Source organism: Hyperolius riggenbachi, chromosome 1, assembly GCF_040937935.1.
Source record: "Hyperolius riggenbachi isolate aHypRig1 chromosome 1, aHypRig1.pri, whole genome shotgun sequence".
Lineage (NCBI taxonomy): Eukaryota > Metazoa > Chordata > Amphibia > Anura > Hyperoliidae > Hyperolius > Hyperolius riggenbachi.
In genome coordinates, this window is record NC_090646.1 from 667,690,983 (window position 1) to 667,712,979 (window position 21,997).

Sequence of the window (21,997 nt, forward strand, 5' to 3'; positions counted from 1 at the left end):
GGGAGAGCAGAGTGCAAAGTTTGTAACATGTCTATAAAGGTCACTGAGGGGCAATGGCAGTGCAGAGATAATGCCAGTTGTCTGGCTGCCCTGCTGATCCTCTGTCTCTAATACTTTAACCAGACCCTGAACAAGCATGCAGCACATCAGGTGTTTCTGGCTGAAGTGGGACAGGATTCGCCGCATGCTTGTTTCTGGTGTTATTCAGACATTACTGATACAGTGAAATAGATCAAAAAGGACAGCCAGGCAACTGGTACTGGCACTGTGGCGAAAAATTGTAAAATGTAAAATATGTACAAACAGACAAATAAGAAGTACATTTTTTCACAGAGTAAAATGCGCCATAAATTACTTTTCTCCTTTGTTGCTGTCGCTTACAGTAAGTGGTAGAAATCTGACAGAAGTGACAGGTTTTAAACTAGTCCATCTCTTCATAAGGGATTCTCAGCAAGGCTTTTATTCTTTATATAGATAAAGGATTTAAACAATGATGCTGGCCAGCCTCCCTGCTCGCTACACAGTTTTTTGGCAGTTAGACAGAGCAACTGCCATTTACTAAGGCCTGATGCACACCAAAAACCGCTAGCAGATCCGCAAAACGCATTTTTTTCTTATTATTATGAAGCGTTTTGCGGTTTTGTGTAGCATTTTTTTGTGTAGCAGATTACAGATATTGTTACAGTAAAGTGGTTACTGAGCAGCTACTGTAACAAAAATGCCTGGAAAACTGCTCTGATCTGGCGTTTTATCAAGCGTTTTGCGTTTTTCCTATACTTAACATGGGAGGTAGAAACGCCTCCGAAATCCAAAAAATGCTGCAGCCCGGGAGTATGCGTATCTGCAAAACGCCTACCGCTCAGGTGTGCACCAGCCCATTGAAATACATTACCTGCGCGTTTTCATAGCCGCAAGCGGTTCTAAAAACGCTACCAAAACCGCTCTGTGTGCACTAGGCCTAAGTGCTATTGAAAATAAATAAATCCCTGAGAATCCCCCATGAAGAGATTGACTAGTCCAAAACCTGTCACTTCTGACAGATTTCTACTACTTACTGTAAGTGACAGCAACATAGGAGAAAAGTAATTTATGGCTCATTTTACTCTGGGAAAAAAACGTACTTCTTATAGGTCTATGTTTGTACATTTTTTAAATTTTACAATTTTTCGCCATAGTGCCCCTCTAAAAGGAAATAAATATGGCAGCCTCCATATTCCGCTCCCTTCAGACGTACTTTAAGGGCTTGTTCACACTATCAGCTTGCTGATTTTTTAAAGCGCTGGCGATTTTGCAAATCGCCCTAAAAGCGCTTGTGCAACGATTCCCTATGATGGTGTTCACACGTAAGCATTTCGATTTTATTGAAATCGTAAACACGCTACATGTGCTATTTTCTGAGCGTTTTGCATCAATGGAAGGTATAGGGAAATTACAGAGCATTGAAAAAGCAATTTGTATAGCGATTTCCCCAGCGCTTTTATGAATAAATATGTTGTATGTATTCATTTCCAGGTTAAAGAGTTCAGGAAGTGAAAAAAATCATCGCTGAATAAAAGCGCTTAGAAAAGTGCTATTCTAAGCGAAAAGCACTGTGAAAAAAAAAAAAAGTAAAAATCGCTCAGCGCTTGCAATAGTGCTGGCGATTTTTAATGTGAACAAGGCCTAAAAGTCACGGTGATTTGTAGTTATAGATGGTAGCAGATTTCCAGTGTATTGCTGCGTGTTAAGCTACATACACACATGCGATAACCGTCAGCCAAAACGACCGATAACAACTGCTCCAGCCGGTGACTGTTGGGTGTACGGCGGCTGTTGATCAATCCTGCTTGGGTCTCGGGCCTCACTAATGATCTGTTGTGTGGGCGCATTCCGGCACAAGATTTTCCAGCTTGTCAGATCGATACCTGCATTTGTCGCATTGTTGATTGGGCATGCTCCTGGCAGCAGCTAATCTTATCAGATCTGACAATAATGTCATAAACACCTGATCTGCTGCATGCTTGTTCAGGGGCTATGGCTAAAAGTATAAGAGGCAGAGGATCAGCAGGACAGCCAGGCAACTGGTATTGCTTAAAAGGAAATAAACATGGCAGCCCATATAGCCCTCTTGCTACAGTTGGCTTTCAGGTGTCTGAATAAACCTCAACGGAGGAAAATGGAAAAACTGCTGATTTCCGCCGAACACTAACGCTCTGCCCATGTGCGTTTCATCCTGGCGTCGGGTCTGGTCTGGGTTCCATTATTCCGGTCCCCCCTCCAGCATCCTCATTAAACCTCCTCATTATTAACTCCTCTGCGCTTTTACAGCAGGCGTAAGTCCGGTCATAAACGGCGTGATATCCCCGACAGACGCGGCCTTTGCTGGGGCAGAAAAACACGAACATTTTTATCCTGCTGTAAAAAAACAAACAAACACCGGGCTAAAGAGTGGAAAAATGTACAGGTTGTTTTACTGCAGCTGAAATCCCTCGTTAATCACGTTTAATCCCCTCTCTAAACAACGCTTGTGGTTTCAGCCAGTCACTGGACTTTCTGCCATCTGTTTGACCAACGCTTGGGGCGCAAGTCTCGCGTAAACGTCAGAGTGCGGGAACCATGGTGTACAGCACGGGTGGGCAGCGTTCTCCCCGGGCTCTTTTAGGCGGGTGCTCCACCCGGCTAGTTTTGGTGAGCACCCGGCTGTCATCGGCTCACCTCCTCCTATGCTGTAAGCAGAGTTGCGCAAAGAAGCACCGGTCCTGCATTCTCTCATCTCGCCTCACCCGGCTACTTTTTCATGCCACCCGGCTGGAAAAAAATTCTGGGGAGAACATTGGGTAGGGAACCTATGACTCGGGAGCCAGATGTGGCTCTTCTGATGGCTGCATGTGGCTCACATACAGATCAGTAGGGGTTGATTCACTAAGCTACACTGTACAAGCAGCGCAGCTTAGTGGGAAAGCGCAAGTAACCTTTTCAGAGTAGGCACGCTACTGCTGCAGCATGCACTACTAACTTACTCACACTACCCCGCCCCCCCCCCCCCCCCCCCAAATTAACGGCTGCTCCAATTGTCTCACTCTGGACCCTGTCAGGTCCAATGACTTTGTAGGATGAGATCCCCGCACTTTGATTGGCCCAACAGGCTGCCTGCCTCTTAACAGGCAGCCTATTGGGCCAAAGTGCGGGGATCTCGTCCTACAAAGTGAATCAACCCAAGTCAGCTAGCTAATTGTACAAGCTGTTAGTCAGTATTTCTCCTGTTTGGCTCTCAGGGGAATTGCTGAAACTCAAGAGAAGCTGAAGACGAGTCTGCCACTGCCTGGCGGATCAACTGTATACACATCACCATGGCAACAGGGACGTGAGCCCTACTGTCCCAGTTTGAAACATATTGTATGGCTCTCACAGAATTACATTTTAAAATATGTGGCGTTTATGGCTCTCTCAGCCAAAAAGGTTCCTGACCCCTGGTGTACAGGTACTGAAAACACCATACACTAATGTAATATGTTCATACTGCAATTATACTGCGTTTGTACGACACTGTCAGGGTGTACAGTGTTCACGCCATGGTTGTATTTGATTTATACCACAGTTTACCGTGTTCACATCATTGCTAGTAGTGCATCTGTATGACGCTGTACTGGGTTCATCTAAATGAATGTATTGTGTTTGTACCACAGTGTACTGTACTTGTACCATGGTTGCACTGCATCTGTACCACAGTGTACTGTGTTTGTACCATGGTTGTTTTGTGTTATACTGCAGTCTACTGCATTCACACCATGCTTGTACTGCTTATGTGCCACAGCATAGTGTGTTCCTACTGTGGAAGTTCTGCACTCGCAACGCGGTTTTACTGCATTTTCAGATTTCCAAACGGCGGTGAATAGAACATGGCGAGTTTGGAAAACTCCAATGCAAGAAAATTACTGTTCAACTGACGCCCAAACACAGCTGAACCACCCATTTACACAAACTATAAAAATGGCTCAAAGGATACCCAAAGCAACTTGATTTGTTCCACCGTTCACCTCGGTCTCCCTACGTTACTTTGAAAAAGCCTGCGTACTTTGCGCCAGGTTCGCCACTATGTAATAGCACGTAGTGCAGAAGCGCAAAGGGCACAGAAGCACGATCAAGGGCACCAGCTGCTGGGCCAATGCTTGCTCAGTAGTACGCAAATTATGGGGGCTTTTGCAGACGGAGCAGAACGGGGGCATGAGGACTGCTGCCCGTACAGGACTGCTCCCCCCATTTCTGCAAATTAAAGGGAACCTTAACTGATGGGGGAAAAAAAGATTTGTACTTAACTGGGTCTTCTACCGGCCCCCTGCAGATGTCCTGTGCCTGCGCCGGGACAAACCGATCCTCCGGTCCCCCGCAGCAACCTAGGTTCAATTCTGCATGCATGCATCCTCGATCACGCTCCCATTGCCATCCTGTGCAGTATTAGATTCCATGTACTGCGCATGCACAGGATGGCGACGGGAGCGTGATTGAGGATGTGCGCGGCCAGGGGCTGCACAGGCGCAGTGGCCACCGAATGGCCAGTCGCCGGAAACGAAACTGGCTCGCTGCTGGGGACTGGACGATCGGTTTGTCCCGGCGCAAGCACAAGACATCTGTAGGGGGCCGGTAGAAGCACCAGGTAAGTAAAACTCTATTTCGTCCCCTCAGTTAGGGCCCATTCACACTTGTGCGTTTTCAGAGCGATTTCAGCATTGCTGAAAATCGCTAGCGATTTCAAAAACGTGTGCACAATGAAAGTATATGGAAGTGTTGTATATGGAAAGTATATGGTACTGTGTCTGACCTACAAATCTGTCCACAAAACCTGTCCAACCTACATTTCCGATCTTACTCAGAGGTACACACCTAGCCGCTCACTCCGCTCTTCCAATGAACTTCGCCTAACCGCCCCCCGCATCACCCAGTCCCATGCACGCCTTCAGGACTTCTCAAGAGCTGCTCCAACACTATGGAACTCCCTACCTCCACCCATTAGGGCAGCCCCCTCCTTCAACATCTTCAAGAAAGCCCTAAAAAAACTCACCTTTTCACTCTGGCCTACTACCCCTCACAAGTGCTCTAAACCCACAGCCGAACTCCGGTCCCCTACCTCTCGTGTCCCTACCTCTCCCTCTAGATTGTAAGCCTTTGGGCAGGGTCCTCCTCCTTTTGTGTCCTACCTGATCATGCACCTCCATTACTGTGAACCCATGCTATGCATTTGAGTGAACCTAACTTGCCTAATCTCCATGCTCCCCTCCAGTGACTGACTAAGCATTACCTTGTACTCATACTGTGCTGTGTGATCTCCATGCTCCATCCAGTGACTAAGCATTACTTTGTACTCATACTGTGCTGTGTGATCTCCATGCTCCATCCAGTGACTAAGCATTACCTTGTACTCATACTGTGCTGTGTGATCTCCATGCTCCCCTCCAGTGACTAAGCATTACCTTGTACTCATACTGTGCTGTGTGATCTCCATGCTCCCCTCCAGTGACTAAGCATTACCTTGTACTCATACTGTGCTGTGTGATCTCCATGCTCCATCCAGTGACTAAGCATTACTTTGTACTCATACTGTGCTGTGTGATCTCCATGCTCCATCCAGTGACTAAGCATTACCTTGTACTCATACTGTGCTGTGTGATCTCCATGCTCCCCTCCAGTGACTAAGCATTACCTTGTACTCATACTGTGCTGTGTGATCTCCATGCTCCCCTCCAGTGACTAAGCATTACCTTGTACTCATACTGTGCGGTGTGATCTCCATGCTCCCCTCCAGTGACTAAGCATTACCTTGTACTCATACTGTGCTGTGTGATCTCCATGCTCCCCTCCAGTGACTAAGCATTACCTTGTACTCATACTGTGCTGGGTGATCTCCATGCTCCCCTCCAGTGACTAAGCATTACCTTGTACTCATACTGTGCTGTGTGATCTGGTCTTTCTTGTATTCCTGTATTGTCATATTGTTGTATGTCACCCCTAAATATTGTCTGTAACCTAAATTAATGTCCAGCGCTGCGTAATATGTTGGTGCTTTATAAATAAATAAATAAGTGTTCTCATCTAAGCGTTTTGCGAATTGCTGAAACGCAAATGCGCTGCATGCAGCTTTTTCTGAGCGATTCTGGAGCGATTAGAGATTCAATAAAGTATTTGAATTGAAGTAGAAAACGCAAAACGCTAATCGCTGGAAAAACGCTCTCTATACAGTGAGAAAACGCTAGGAAAAAACGCCAGAAAAACGCTCAGCGTTTTGCGTTAGCGTTTAGCGATTTGTAGTGTGAATGGGCCCTTAAGGTTTCCTTCAAGTCACCTCCGGTATCCTTTAAATTGATTTGTATGTGCTCTCATTTAACTACTATGACGAAACTCTGCAAGATCTGTATCATGTACAGCAATGTGACAAACCTGCATGTAATCCTGACCTGTGCTGCAGTGTCACTCCAGCTATAAAAAGACAAAAAGGATTAGAGTGGTCTCGATAGATCCTTCTAACAATCACATTATCCATCATTTTTTCAAAAACTGGATAATTAATTGGCAAGATGCATTTTCAAAGGTACAGCAGCAACTGGTTCCAATATCAGGAGTCATTTGGATCATTAAAGAGACTCTGTAACAACAAAAACCTCCCCTGGGGGGTACTCACCTCGGGTGGGGGAAGCCTCCGGATCCTAATGAGGCTTCCCACGCCGTCCTCTGTCCCACGGGGGTCTCGCTGCAGCCCTCCGTACAGCCGGCGACAGGCCCAACTGTAGCTTCAATTTTTACCTTTGCTGGCTCCAGCGGGGGCGCTGTGGCTGCTTTCGGCACGGAAATAGACGGAAATACCCGATCTCAGTCGGGTCCGCTCTACTGCGCAGGCGCCGGAAACTTGCGCCTGCGCAGTAGAGCGGACCCGACGGCGATCGGGTATTTCCGCCTACTTCGGCGCCGACAGCCATCAGAGCGCCTGCGCAGGAGCCAGGAAGGTAAATATTGCGTCACGGCTGTACGGAGGGCTACAGCGAGACCCCCGAGGGACGCAGGACGGCGTGGGAAGCCTCATTAGGATCCTGAGGCTTCCCCCACCCGAGGTGAGTACCCCCCCGGGGCCGTTTTGTCGTTACAGTTCCTCTTTAAGGCCTCTTTCCCAGTGTGACGTTAAAAGTCGCACGTTAAAACACAATTTAACGCAGAATAACTCACTCCAATGAAAAATCAATGACCTGTTCACAGTGCACACGTTGCGTTGGTGACTTAACGCTGCAGGTTAGGTGAAAGTGCTGCATGCAGTGCGTTATACACGCTATTAGCTGCGTTAGACTGTTTGCACATGCTCAGTAATGACTTGGAAACATACTTTTTATTGCCTTTATGCCTACTGTATGCAACCGTAATGGGGCATTAAGTTCCATTACGACTTTTTGGGGGTGTCGCGTTGTAATTTACATTGTGACTTTAACGTGGCATCACTCACTTGTCGCAAACGTCCGAGTGTGAAAGAGGCCTTAATGCTGTGGATGGGTTAAATACAATCTTTTAGTTTATTCTGAATGAGCTTATCAAAAATACAATCCTTTGCAAAAAACCATCCCACCGCTTCTGGGCCCCTTCATGGGTACTTTGTTGGTTAAGTGGTTTCATATGAGATTCTGATCAATGGGGCTTTCATGACAGTTTTAAAATGCTGGCATGTGACTAACATTGTTTACACTGAGGAATGACTCCTGAGTGGTCTGTATGCCTGACTCAGTGGTGATAAGATCTGCACAGGTATGACAGAGAATGTACAGCACGTGTTGTAAGACGTACATCACTCCACTCCGCTAATTATTCTCCAATCCGATAAAAATGGTGCTGCTAAGAGCATGCTGATCGACAATGGGACCAATTTTGGGTAGAGACTGGCTGCATGTGGCGGACGATGTGCTTCATCGGGAGCGTGTCGGCAATGGCTTGCGATATTGGGACCAGAGACAGAACCCCCGGCGTTGCCCTCCCCCTCCCAGTGAAAATGTGCCCTTCCGTGTGTGCATTTCTACAGCATTACTATCTGTATAGGCAAGAGTAATAGCTTATACTGTACATACTGGAGGTAGCAGAGATCAGCACACACTGCAGCTAGTGTACTATCAGTACAGGCACAGAGTAACAGCTTATACTGTACATACTGGAGGCAGCAGAGATCAGCACACACTGCAGCTAGTTTACTATCAGTACAGGCACAGAGTAACAACTTACACTGTACATACTGGAGGCAGCAGAGATCAGCACACACTGCAGCTAGTTTACTATCAGTACAGGCACAGAGTAACAGCTTATACTGTACATACTGAAGGCAGCAGAGATCAGCACACACTGCAGCTAGTTTACTATCAGTACAGGCACAGAGTAACAGCTTATACTGTACATACTGAAGGCAGCAGAGATCAGCACACACTGCAGCTAGTTTACTATCAGTACAGGCACAGAGTAACAGCTTATACTGTACATACTGAAGGCAGCAGAGATCAGCACACACTGCAGCTAGTTTACTATCAGTACAGGCACAGAGTAACAACTTATACTGTACATACTGGAGGCAGCAGAGATCAGCACGCACTGCAGCTAGTTTACTATCAGTACAGGCACAGAGTAACAGCTTATACTGTACAGACTAGAGGCAGCAGAGATCAGCACACACTGCAGCTAGTTCACTATCCGTACAGGCACAGAGTAACAGCTTATACTGTACATACTGGAGGTAGCAGAGAGCAGCACATGCTGCAGCTAGTTTACTATCAGTACAGGCACAGAGTAACAGCGTATACTGTACATACCGGAGGTAGCAGAGATCATCATACACTGCAGCTAGTTTACTATCAGTACAGGCACAGAGTAACAGCTTATACTGTACATACTGGAGGTAGCAGAGATCATCATACACTGCAGCTAGTTTACTATCAGTACAGGCACAGAGTAACAGCTTATACTGTACATACTGGAGGTAGCAGAGAGCAGCACATGCTGCAGCTAGTTTACTATCAGTACAGGCACAGAGTAACAGCGTATACTGTACATACCGGAGGTAGCAGAGATCATCATACACTGCAGCTTGTTTACTATCAGTACAGGCACAGAGTAACAGCTTATACTGTACATACTGGAGGTAGCAGAGATCATCATACACTGCAGCTAGTTTACTATCAGTACAGGCACAGAGTAACAGCTTATACTGTACATACTGGAGGTAGCAGAGATCAGTACACACTGCAGCTAGTTTACTATCAGTACAGGCACAGAGTAACAGCTTATACTGTACATACTAGAGGGAGGTAGCAGAGATCAGCACACACTGCAGCTAGTTTATTATCAGTACAGATGCAGAGTAACAGCTTATACTGTACATACTGGAGGTAGCAGAGATCATCATACACTGCAGCTAGTTTACTATCAGTACAGGCACAGAGTAACAGCTTATACCGTACATACTGGGGGTAGCAGAGATCAGTACACACTGCAGCTAGTTTACTATCAGTACAGGCACAGAGTAACAGCTTATACTGTACATACTGGAGGTAGCAGAGATCAGTACACACTGCAGCTAGTTTACTATCAGTACAGGCACAGAGTAACAGCATATACTGTACATACTGGAGGTAGCAGAGATCATCATACACTGCAGCTAGTTTACTATCAGTACAGGCACAGAGTAACAGCTTATACTGTACATACTGGAGGTAGCAGAGATAATCATACACTGCAGCTAGTTTACTATCAATACAGACACAGAGTAACAGCTTATACTGTACATACTGGAGGTGGCAGAGATCAGCACATGCTGCAGCTAGTTTACTATCAGTACAGGCACAGAGTAACAGCTTATACGGCACATACTGGAGGCAGTAGAAATCAGCACACACTGCAGCTGGTTTACTATCAGTACAGGCACAGAGTAACAGCCTATACTGTACATATTGGATGTGGCAGAGATCAGCACATACTGCAGCTAGTTTACTATCACTACAGGCACAGAGTAACAGCTTATACTGTACATACTGGAGGTAGCAGAGATCAGCACACACTGCAGCTAGTTTACTATCAGTGCAGGCACAGAGTAACAGCTTATACTGTACATACTGGAGGTAGCAGAGACCAGCACACACTGCAGCTAGTTTACTATCAGTACAGGCACAGAGTAACAGCTTATACTGCACATACTGGAGGTAGCAGAGATCAGTACACACTGCAGCTAGTTTACTATCAGTACGGGCATAGAGTAACAGCCTATACTGCACATACTGGAGAAAGCAGATTTATTAGCACACAGGTATCAGTATAGATAGTATAGCTTCCAAAAATTGTTGGCCACAAAATTCATTATATCAATTCCCCTCCTTCATTATATCAATTCCATTGCTTATAATAGGATTTGAAATATATCACTGAAACCAACCTTTCATGTAGTGAAATCGCTGTAAATTATAGAGAGAGTTTACACTGACTTTGGGACTGAGGTTTAGATACACCCCTGCTGTGATAACAGGCATTGATAGGCAGGGGAAGACTTCTGCTGCATACGTTATTTGAGTCTTCCACCAACATTTTTGACCAATTCTTGATGGTGAAGCGATTGTGCGTGTCGATACATTTTCCTGAAGCTGTTCGGGGAGGAGCAGCAGGGGACTGTCAGCAGCACAGATTTGCGCTGCATCAAACGGTAAAACGCCAGCAGCAATAGGGGCGCAATTGATTTCGCCAGATCCAGTGGTGCCAGGCAGGACATCGGCCACTACTACTCCATCACCGATTTTTTAAAATATCGACTTGTGTATAGCAAGTTCTGCCGCTAAAACGCAAATCCATCTATCAGGTTATCGCCAGACAATTCAGACTAGTCGGCCAGTCGCTACACAATGCGTGAAAATCGCAGTGGATAACTCACCACAGACAAAAGTTTTTAGAAAGTATAAAATACAAATCTTATTCCCAATCTATGTACGATCCAATCAAGTTTTTCGGGGATATTGTCTAATAGCTTTCTGTCGGTTTCATACGCCAACTGCTCGCTTTATATGAGATTGAAAGTGACCGTAAGGGATTAAACAGACTGTTTATATCATATTTATTGCCATAGTAAACCCTATATAATGTGACACTAATGCCTTACCTACACACACATTCAATTAAAATTGTTGCAGAGCCTGTAAAAACGACTGACAATAGTTCATAAAATAACTCCAACTGACGTACAACGATGCCAAGAAACTACCGATATCTGGAATCAACCGTTCTGTCAGCCGACAGTCGTTGCTACTCGGAAACGTGCACCGTTGATTGCCTGATGAAAAACGATTGTAGCATGCAACGCGCAGAACTCGCTCATCATGTGTACCATATAACGATTGGTCGTGTAAAGATGGGGTAATCGAGAAACAATGATCTATTAAAGTTCTTTCCAGAAAATGTTGGTCTGATGTGTGTAAGGACCTTGAACAGAGAGCCCTCCTACCCCACATATATTGGTTAGAGACCAAGTATCGGATTGCTGTGTGTGTGGCCAGCATGCTTGGATGATCAGAGGAGGGGACAAGGGGTGACAAGCAATGACATGATCACATTGGTGGCAGAGATGATCCAGCACAGAGGGGGCTGCAGAGGGGTCTTCGGAGGTTCCGCAGGAAGGAAAAAGTTTGGGAAAAGTTGGAGAGAAGTTGTGGTGGCGAATCTGAGAGACGGACAGCTGCGAATATCCAGAGAAATCGGCGATTGGTCGGAGTCGTGCCCGGGATCTCAGACTGAAGATTTCCATAGGAATCTCTTTTCTCTAGACTGCAGTGTCTGCGGAGCCCCCCTGTAGCCTGTGTCCCCCCCAGCACTGCCCTCCCCCCCAGCTGCAGACAGGTCCGCTTACCTTCACCTCCCCGCAGCGCAGTCCCCGCAGCTCATCCTAGCGGATCCGCAGCCGCTCAGCGCCGCTCCTGTGTTGGAAAATGCTGGAGGAACTCGGAGAGAGGGAAGGAAAATAGAAATATGAGAGAGGAGAGCCCGGCTGCCAAACCCCCCTCCCTGCAACTGAAACCTGAATCCAGCCCCTGGGCCCCAGCCAAGCGCCAGAGCCCGGCAGAGGTGCACAGGGGGGAGCAGCAGCAGCAATGCACAGACACGGGGGGAGAGCTGCCCAGCCCCTCCTCCAACACACACTGCTCTGCTACACACTCACACACATACATACTGCTACACACAAATACTGCTACACACTGCTATATTACACACACACTGCTCTGCTACACACTCACACTGCTATATTACACACACACACCTATACACACACACACACACACACACACACACACACACTGCTATACTGTACACACACACTGCTCTGCTACACACTCACACTGCTATATTACACACACACACACACACACACTGCTATACTGTACACACACACTGCTATACACACACACACACACTCTTCTGCTACACACTCACACTGCTATATTACACACACACACCTATACACACACACACACACACACACACACACTGCTATACACACACACTGCTATATACACACACACACTGCTCTGCTACACACTCACACTGCTATATTACACACACACACCTATACACACACACACACACACACTGCTATACACACACACTGCTATATATACACACACACACTGCTCTGCTACACACTCACACTGCTATATTACACACACACACACACACACACTGCTATACTGTACACACACACTGCTATACACACACACACACACACTCTTCTGCTACACACTCACACTGCTATATTACACACACACACCTATACACACACACACACACACACACACACACACACACTGATATACACACACACTGCTATATACACACACACACTGCTCTGCTACACACTCACACTGCTATATTACACACACACACCTATACACACACACACACACACACTGCTATACACACACACTGCTATATATACACACACACACTGCTCTGCTACACACTCACACTGCTATATTACACACACACACACCTATACATACACACACACTGCTATACACACACACACACTGCTCTGCTACACACTCGCACTGCTATATTACACACACACACCTATACACACACACACACACACACTGCTATACTGTACACACACACTGCTATACACACTCACTGCTATACACACACACACACTGCTCTGCTACACACTCACGCTGCTATATTACACACACACACCTATACACACACACACTGCTATACACACACACACTGCTATACACACACACTGCTATACACACACACACACTGCTCTGCTACACACTCACACTGCTATATTACACACACACACCTATACACACACACACACACACTGCTATACACACACACTGCTATATACACACACACGCACTGCTCTGCTACACACTCACACTGCTATATTACACACACACACCTATACACACACACACACACACACACTGCTCTGCTACACACTCACACTGCTATATTACACACACACACACCTATACACACACACACACACACTGCTATACTGTACACACACACTGCTATACACACACACACACACACACACACTCTTCTGCTACACACTCACACTGCTATATTACACACACACACCTATACACACACACACACACACACTGCTATACTGTACACACACACTGCTCTGCTACACACTCACACTGCTATATTACACACACACACACACACACACACTGCTATACTGTACACACACACTGCTATACACACACACACACACACACTCTTCTGCTACACACTCACACTGCTATATTACACACACACACACACACACACTGCTATACACACACACTGCTATATACACACACACACTGCTCTGCTACACACTCACACTGCTATATTACACACACACACCTATACACACACACACACACACACACACACTGCTATACACACACACTGCTATATATACACACACACACTGCTCTGCTACACACTCACACTGCTATATTACACACACACACACCTATACACACACACACACTGCTATACACACACACTGCTATACACACACACACACTGCTCTGCTACACACTCGCACTGCTATATTACACACACACACCTATACACACACACACACACTGCTATACTGTACACACACACTGCTATACACACACACTGCTATACACACACACACACACTGCTCTGCTACACACTCACGCTGCTATATTACACACACACACCTATACACACACACACTGCTATACACACACACACTGCTATACACACACACTGCTATACACACACACACACTGCTCTGCTACACACTCACACTGCTATATTACACACACACACCTATACACACACACACACACACTGCTATACACACACACTGCTATATATACACACACGCACTGCTCTGCTACACACTCACACTGCTATATTACACACACACACCTATACACACACACACACACACACACACACACACACACACACACACACACTGCTATACACACCCCTGCTATACACACCCCTGCTATACACACACACTGCTATACACACACACTGCTATACACACACACACACACTGCTCTGCTACACACTCACACTGCTATATTACACACACACACCTATATACACACACATACTGCTACACACTGCTATATTACATACACACTGCTGCACACACACATACTGCTACACACTGCTATATTACACACACACACACACACACTGCTATACACACACACACACACACACACACTGCTATATACACACACACTGCTCTGCTACACACTCACACTGCTATATTACACACACACACACACACACACCCATACTGCTACACACACACACTGCTATACACACACACACACACTGCTCTATTACACACACACACCTATACACACACACACACACACACACACACATACTGCTACACACACACACTGCTATACACACACACATACTGCTACACACTGCTATATTACACACACACACACTGCTGCACACACACATACTGCTACACACTGCTATATTACACACACACACACACTGCTAACCACACACACACACACACTGCTATATTACAAACACACACCTGTATACACACACACACACACACACACACACATACTGCTACACACACATACTGCTACACACTGCTATATTACACACACACACACACACACACACACACACACATACTGCTACACACTGCTATATTACACACACACACACACTCCTACTGCTACACACACACATACTGCTACACACTGCTATATTACACACACACACTGCTACACACACACATACTGCTACACACTGCCTTTATTACACACACACACACACACACACACACACACACACACATACTGCTACACACTGCTATGTTACACACACACACTCATACTGCTACACACACACATACTGCTACACACTGCTATATTACACACACACTGCTACACACACACACACTGCTACACACACACACACACTGCTACACACACACACACACTGCTACACACACACACACATACTGCTACACACTGCTATATTACACACACACACTGCTGCACACACACATACTGCTACACACTGCTATATTACACACACACACACACACACACACACACACACACACACCCATACTGCTACACACTGCTATATTACACACACACACACACTCATACTGCTACACACACACACACACATACTGCTACACACTGCTATATTACACACACACTGCTACACACACACACACACTGCTACACACACACACATACTGCTACACACTGCTATATTACACACACACACTGCTGCACACACACATACTGCTACACACTGCTATATTACACACACACACACACTGCTACACACTGCTATATTACACACACACACACACACTCATACTGCTACACACACACACACACACACACACTGCTACACACTGCTATATTACACACACACACACACACACACACTGCTACACACACACACATACTGCTACACACTGCTATATTACACACACACACTGCTACACACACATACTGCTACACACTGCTATATTACACACACACACATACACACATACTGCTACACACACACACACACATACTGCTACACACTGCTATATTACACACACACATACTGCTACACACACACATACTGCTACACACTGCTATATTACACACACACACATACTGCTGCACACTGCTATACTACACACTGCTATATTACACACACACACACACATACTGCTGCACACTGCTATACTACACACTGCTATATTACACACACACAAACACACGCACGCACGCACGCACACATGGGCCTGGTGCACACCAAAAACCGCTAGCAGATCCGCAAAATGCTAGCAGATTTCGAAACGCTTTTTCTTCTTTTTCTGTAGCGTTTCAGCTAGCATTTTGCGGTTTTGGGAAGCGTTTTTGGTGTAGTAGATTTCATGTATTGTTACAGTAAAGCTGGCCACTAACGGTCCAATTTCTAGCGAAAAATCGTTCGAGCGATCAGAAATTCTGATCGGACGAAAAATCGTTCACTACACCATCAACTAACCAATCATTGCTTCCTATCTATCACGACCACCAAGAAAATCCAAATTTTCGTTCGACGAAAATTCATTCGGGCGACATTTTTTTCACTCGTTCATAATCGATTGTGTCCACCAATGGAGATTATTTACAACCAATCCGATCAGAATTTCTGATCGCTCGAACGATTTTTCGCTAGAAATTGGACCGTTAGTGGCCAGCTTAAAGCTGTTACTGAACAGCTACTGTAACAAAAAACGCCTGGCAAACCGCTCTGAAGAGACGTTTTTCAGAGCGGTTTGCGTTTTTCCTATACTTAACATTGAGGCAGAAACGCCTCCGCAATCCAAAATCTGCAGCAGCCCGGGAGTATGCGTTTCTGCAAAACGCCTCCCGCTCTGGTGAGCACCAGCCCATTGAAATACATTACCCTAGCGGATCCGCACCCGCAAGCGGATCGCAAACCGCAGCGGAACTGCTCTGGTGTGCACTAGGCCATACTGCTGAACACTACTATACTACACACACTGTGCTACACTCTCTCTCAACACACACACATACTGCATAATACACACACACTCTACACTACACAGACACACACGCACTGCATAATACACACACACACACTCTACACACTGCTATACTACACACACTGTGCTACACTCTCTCTCAACACACACACACACTACACACTGCTATACACTACTATACTACACACACTGTGCTACACTCTCAAAACACACACACTGCATAATACACACACACACACTCTACACACTGCTATACTACACACACTGTGCTACACACTCTCTTACACACTGCATAATACACACACACGCTACACACTGCTATACTACACACACTGTGCTACACTCTCAACACAAACACACACACACACACACTGCATAACACACACACACACTCTACACACTGCTACACACTACTATACTACACACACTGTGCTACAATCTCAACACACACACACTGCATAATACACACACACACACACTCTACACACTGCTATACTACACACACTGTGCTACACTCTAAACACACACATACACACTGCATAATACACACACACACACTGCTACACACACACTGCTACACACACTACACACTGCTACACACTACTATACTACACACACTATGCTACAATCTCAACACACACACACACACTGCATAATACACACACACAGACACACACTCTACACACTGCTATACTACACACACTGTGCTACACACTCTCTCAACATACACACTGCATAATACAAACACACACACTCTACACACTGCTATACTACACACACTGTGCTACACTCTCAACACACACACTGCATAATACACACACACACACACACACACACACTGCTATACTACACACACTGTGCTACACTCTCAACACACACACTGCTACACACACTGCTACACACACACACACACTGCTGCACACTCTACACACTACTATACTACACACACTGCTACACTCTCTCTTAACACACACACACACACACTGCATAATATACACACACACACTACACACACACACACACACTACTATACTATACACACACACACACTGTACTACAGAACGCTGCACGCTCTACAGGCTGCTATACTACACACACTGCGCTATACTCTACACACACACTGCTATACTACACAGGCACACACACCCTGTACTACACACTGCTATACACACACACACACTGTGCTGCACACTCTCTCTACACACACTGCTTTACTACACACACACACACACTACACACTTCTGTACTACGCACAAACACTACACACTGCTACATACATCTGAACTACAAACATACTCTACACACTGCAACAGACACACACTTCTGTACTACACACTGCTAATGTACTACACACTGCTATGCTATAAACACTGCTACACACACAGTGCTATATTACACACTGATTTACTACACACTGCTACACAGACCATGGGCCTGATTCACAAAGCTGTGCTAACAGTTAGCACGCTGGTGAAAAGCCCTTTATCACGCCTAAACTCAGTTTAGGCATGATAAGTTTAGGTGTGATAAGTTTAGGTGTGATAAGTTTAGGCATGATAAGTTTAGGTGTGATAAGTTTAGGCATGATAAGTTTAAGCACCAACTGCGTTAGCACCGCAGTGCACAGCTGATCAAAAGTTTAGCGCTAGCAAAGTCTGGTGCACTTCACATGGAGCTTAATGGCGCTGCTTTGTGTGCGGAACTTTGCACGCTATCTACACTTATATAAACTTAGCATGCCTAAACTTATCACACCTAAACTTATCACACCTAAACTTATCACGCCTAGGCCTCGATTCACCAAGCGGTGATAACTCAGTTATCACGCCTAAAGGACTTTAGGCGTGATGACCTTTTCACCACTGAGTTATCACCGCTTTTTCCTGCTCTTCGCGCGAAAGTCCCATAGGGTTTAATGGGAGCTTCGCGCGAAGCGTCGGGTGCTGCGCGCGCACTTACGCGCGTACGCGCGAACGCGCGTACGCGCGGTAACTTCGCGCGAAGCCCTTCTTATCATGCCTAAACTGAGTTTAGGCGTGATAAGGGCCTTTTCACCACGGTGCTAACACTTTGCACCGCTTGGTGAATCGAGCCCCTAAACTGGCTTTTCACCAGCGTGGTGCAATGGTTATCATGCCTAAAGTCTCTAACTGGGTTAGCACCACTTTGTGAATCGAGCCCCTAGTCTACACACTTCTGTACTTCTACACACACTATACACTCTGCTATATTGCACTTACTGCTATAATATAATACATACAAACTGCTATACTATGCACACTGTACACATATACTACACACCTATACAGGGATGATCATATATGCAAATTGTTCTGAGTTGATGCAGATTTATGCAAATGTATGCAGTTTGAAAATGGATCAATCAATTTAAAGGACAACTGTAGTGAGAGGTATATGGAGGCTGCCATATTGATTTACTTTTAAACAATACCAGTTGCCTGGCAGCCCTGCTGATCTATTTGGCTGCAGTAGTGTCTGAATCACACCAGAAACAAGCATGCAGCTAATCTTGTCAGATCTGACAATGTCAGAAACACCTGATCTGCTGCATGCTTGTTCAGGGTCTATGGCTGAAAGTAATAGAGGCAGAGGATCGGCAGGATAGTTAGGCAACTGGTATTTCTTAAAACGAAATAAATATGGCAGCTGCCATATACCCCTCACTTCAGTTGCCCTTAAAACCCACGTTTAAATTGATTGGTCCTTTTTCAAGCAGCATATGTTTGCATAACATTTTGCATAATTTTGGGACAATTTTCATCTCATTGATCACCCCCACATATACCACACACACTGCTATACTACATGCAAACATACTACACAGACTGTTACAATACAAACACTGCTATACTACACACTATAGTGTGTATATACAGTACAGATACACTGCATATAGCTTTACTGAACACACAATACATACGGCTGTACTACACACACCGCTGTAGTACATACAGTACACACTGCTATACTACTCATAGTAGATACTGCTATAACACACACAGACACACGCATATTGATCATCCTACACAGCACAGTCACTGTTGTGCTATATGCACACTGATATATCTATACTACACACAGACTGGTGTACATATACTAATAGTGATACAGTGTGCACTCACAAACACACTGCCTGTTGCACACACAAACATACAGCTAATGCTATGCTGCGCGCACACACACACACACAGACACAGATAGTTCTATGCTGCACACACACATACACAGACATTCATGCTATGCTGCACACACACACACACACACACACACACACGCAACCACACAGATAGTGCTTAGCTGCGCACACACACACACTAGTGCTATGCTGCACACACACACACACACACAGATAGTGCTATGCTGCACACACACATGCAATCACACAGACCGTGCTATGCTGCACACACATATACTCACACACACACACACACACACACACACACACACACACACACACACACACAGATTGTGCTATGCTGCACACACACATGCAATCACACAGACTGTGCTATGCTGCACACACATATACTCAGACACACACACACACAGATTGTGCTATGCTGCACACACATATACTCAGAGACACACACACACACACACGCTAGTGCTATGCTGCACACACAACCACACAAATGGTGCTATGCTGCACACACACATGCAATCACACAGACAGTGCTATGCTGCACACACATATACTCAGACACACACACACAGATTGTGCTATGCTGCACACACACACATGGATATAGTGTTATGTTGCACGCACACACACACACACACACACACACACACACACACACACACACACACTGATAGTGCTATGCTACACACACACATATGCACAGACACACACAGACTAGTGCTATACTGCACACACACACAGCCACACTGATAGTGTTATGCTGCACACACACACACACACACACACACACACACACACACACACACACACACACACACACACACACACACTGATAGTGCTATGCTGCACACACACATATGTACAGACAGACACAGACTAGTGCTATACTGCACACACACACACACACACACACACACACACACACACACACACACTGATAGTGCTATGCTGCACACACACATATGCACAGACACACACAGACTAGTGCTATACTGCACACACACACAGCCACACTGATAGTGTTATGCTGCACACACACACACACACACACACACACTGATAGTGCTATGCTGCACACACACATATGTACAGACAGACACAGACTAGTGCTATACTGCACACACACACACGCACACACTGATAGTGCTATGCTGCACACACACATATGCACAGACACACACAGACTAGTGCTATACTGCACTACTGCACACACACACACACACACACCACACACACACCACACACACACACCACACACACACACACCACACACACACACACACACACACACACACACACACACACACACACACACTGATAGTGCTATGCTGCACACACACATATGCACAGACAGACACAGACTAGTGCTATACTGCACACACACACACACACACACAGCCACACTGTTAGTGCTATGCTACACACACACACACTGATAGTGCTATGCTGCGCACACACACACACACACACACACACACACACACACACACACACACACACTGATAGTGCTATGCTGCACACACACACACACACACTGATAGTGCTATGCTGCACACACACACACATATGCACAGACAGACACAGACTAGTGCTATACTGCACACACACACACACAGCCACACTGATAGTGCTATGCTACACACACACACGGATAGTGCTATGCTGCACACACACACACACACACACCACACACACACACACACACACACACACACACACACACACACACACACACACACACACTGATAGTGCTATGCTGCACACACACA

At 45.8% G+C, this 21,997-nt stretch overlaps 1 protein-coding gene across 5 annotated transcripts in view; it reads right to left on the minus strand.

The window, feature by feature from the left end:
• IL11RA (interleukin 11 receptor subunit alpha) overlaps nucleotides 1-21,997 on the minus strand; it is a 213,091-nt gene that overhangs the window by 82,467 nt on the left and 108,627 nt on the right. For 2 of the 5 annotated variants that reach the window (XM_068252934.1, XM_068252928.1), the window contains exon 1: nucleotides 6,412-6,456. The exons of 2 other annotated variants lie outside the window; for them this stretch is intronic. In XM_068252934.1, the coding sequence (XP_068109035.1) occupies nucleotides 6,412-6,417 (6 nt within the window). In that variant the 5' untranslated portion in view covers nucleotides 6,418-6,456. Of the gene's footprint in view, nucleotides 1-6,411; nucleotides 6,457-11,878; nucleotides 12,064-21,997 lie in introns of those variants that run through there. One more of the 5 variants, XM_068252942.1, reaches the window with a different exon arrangement.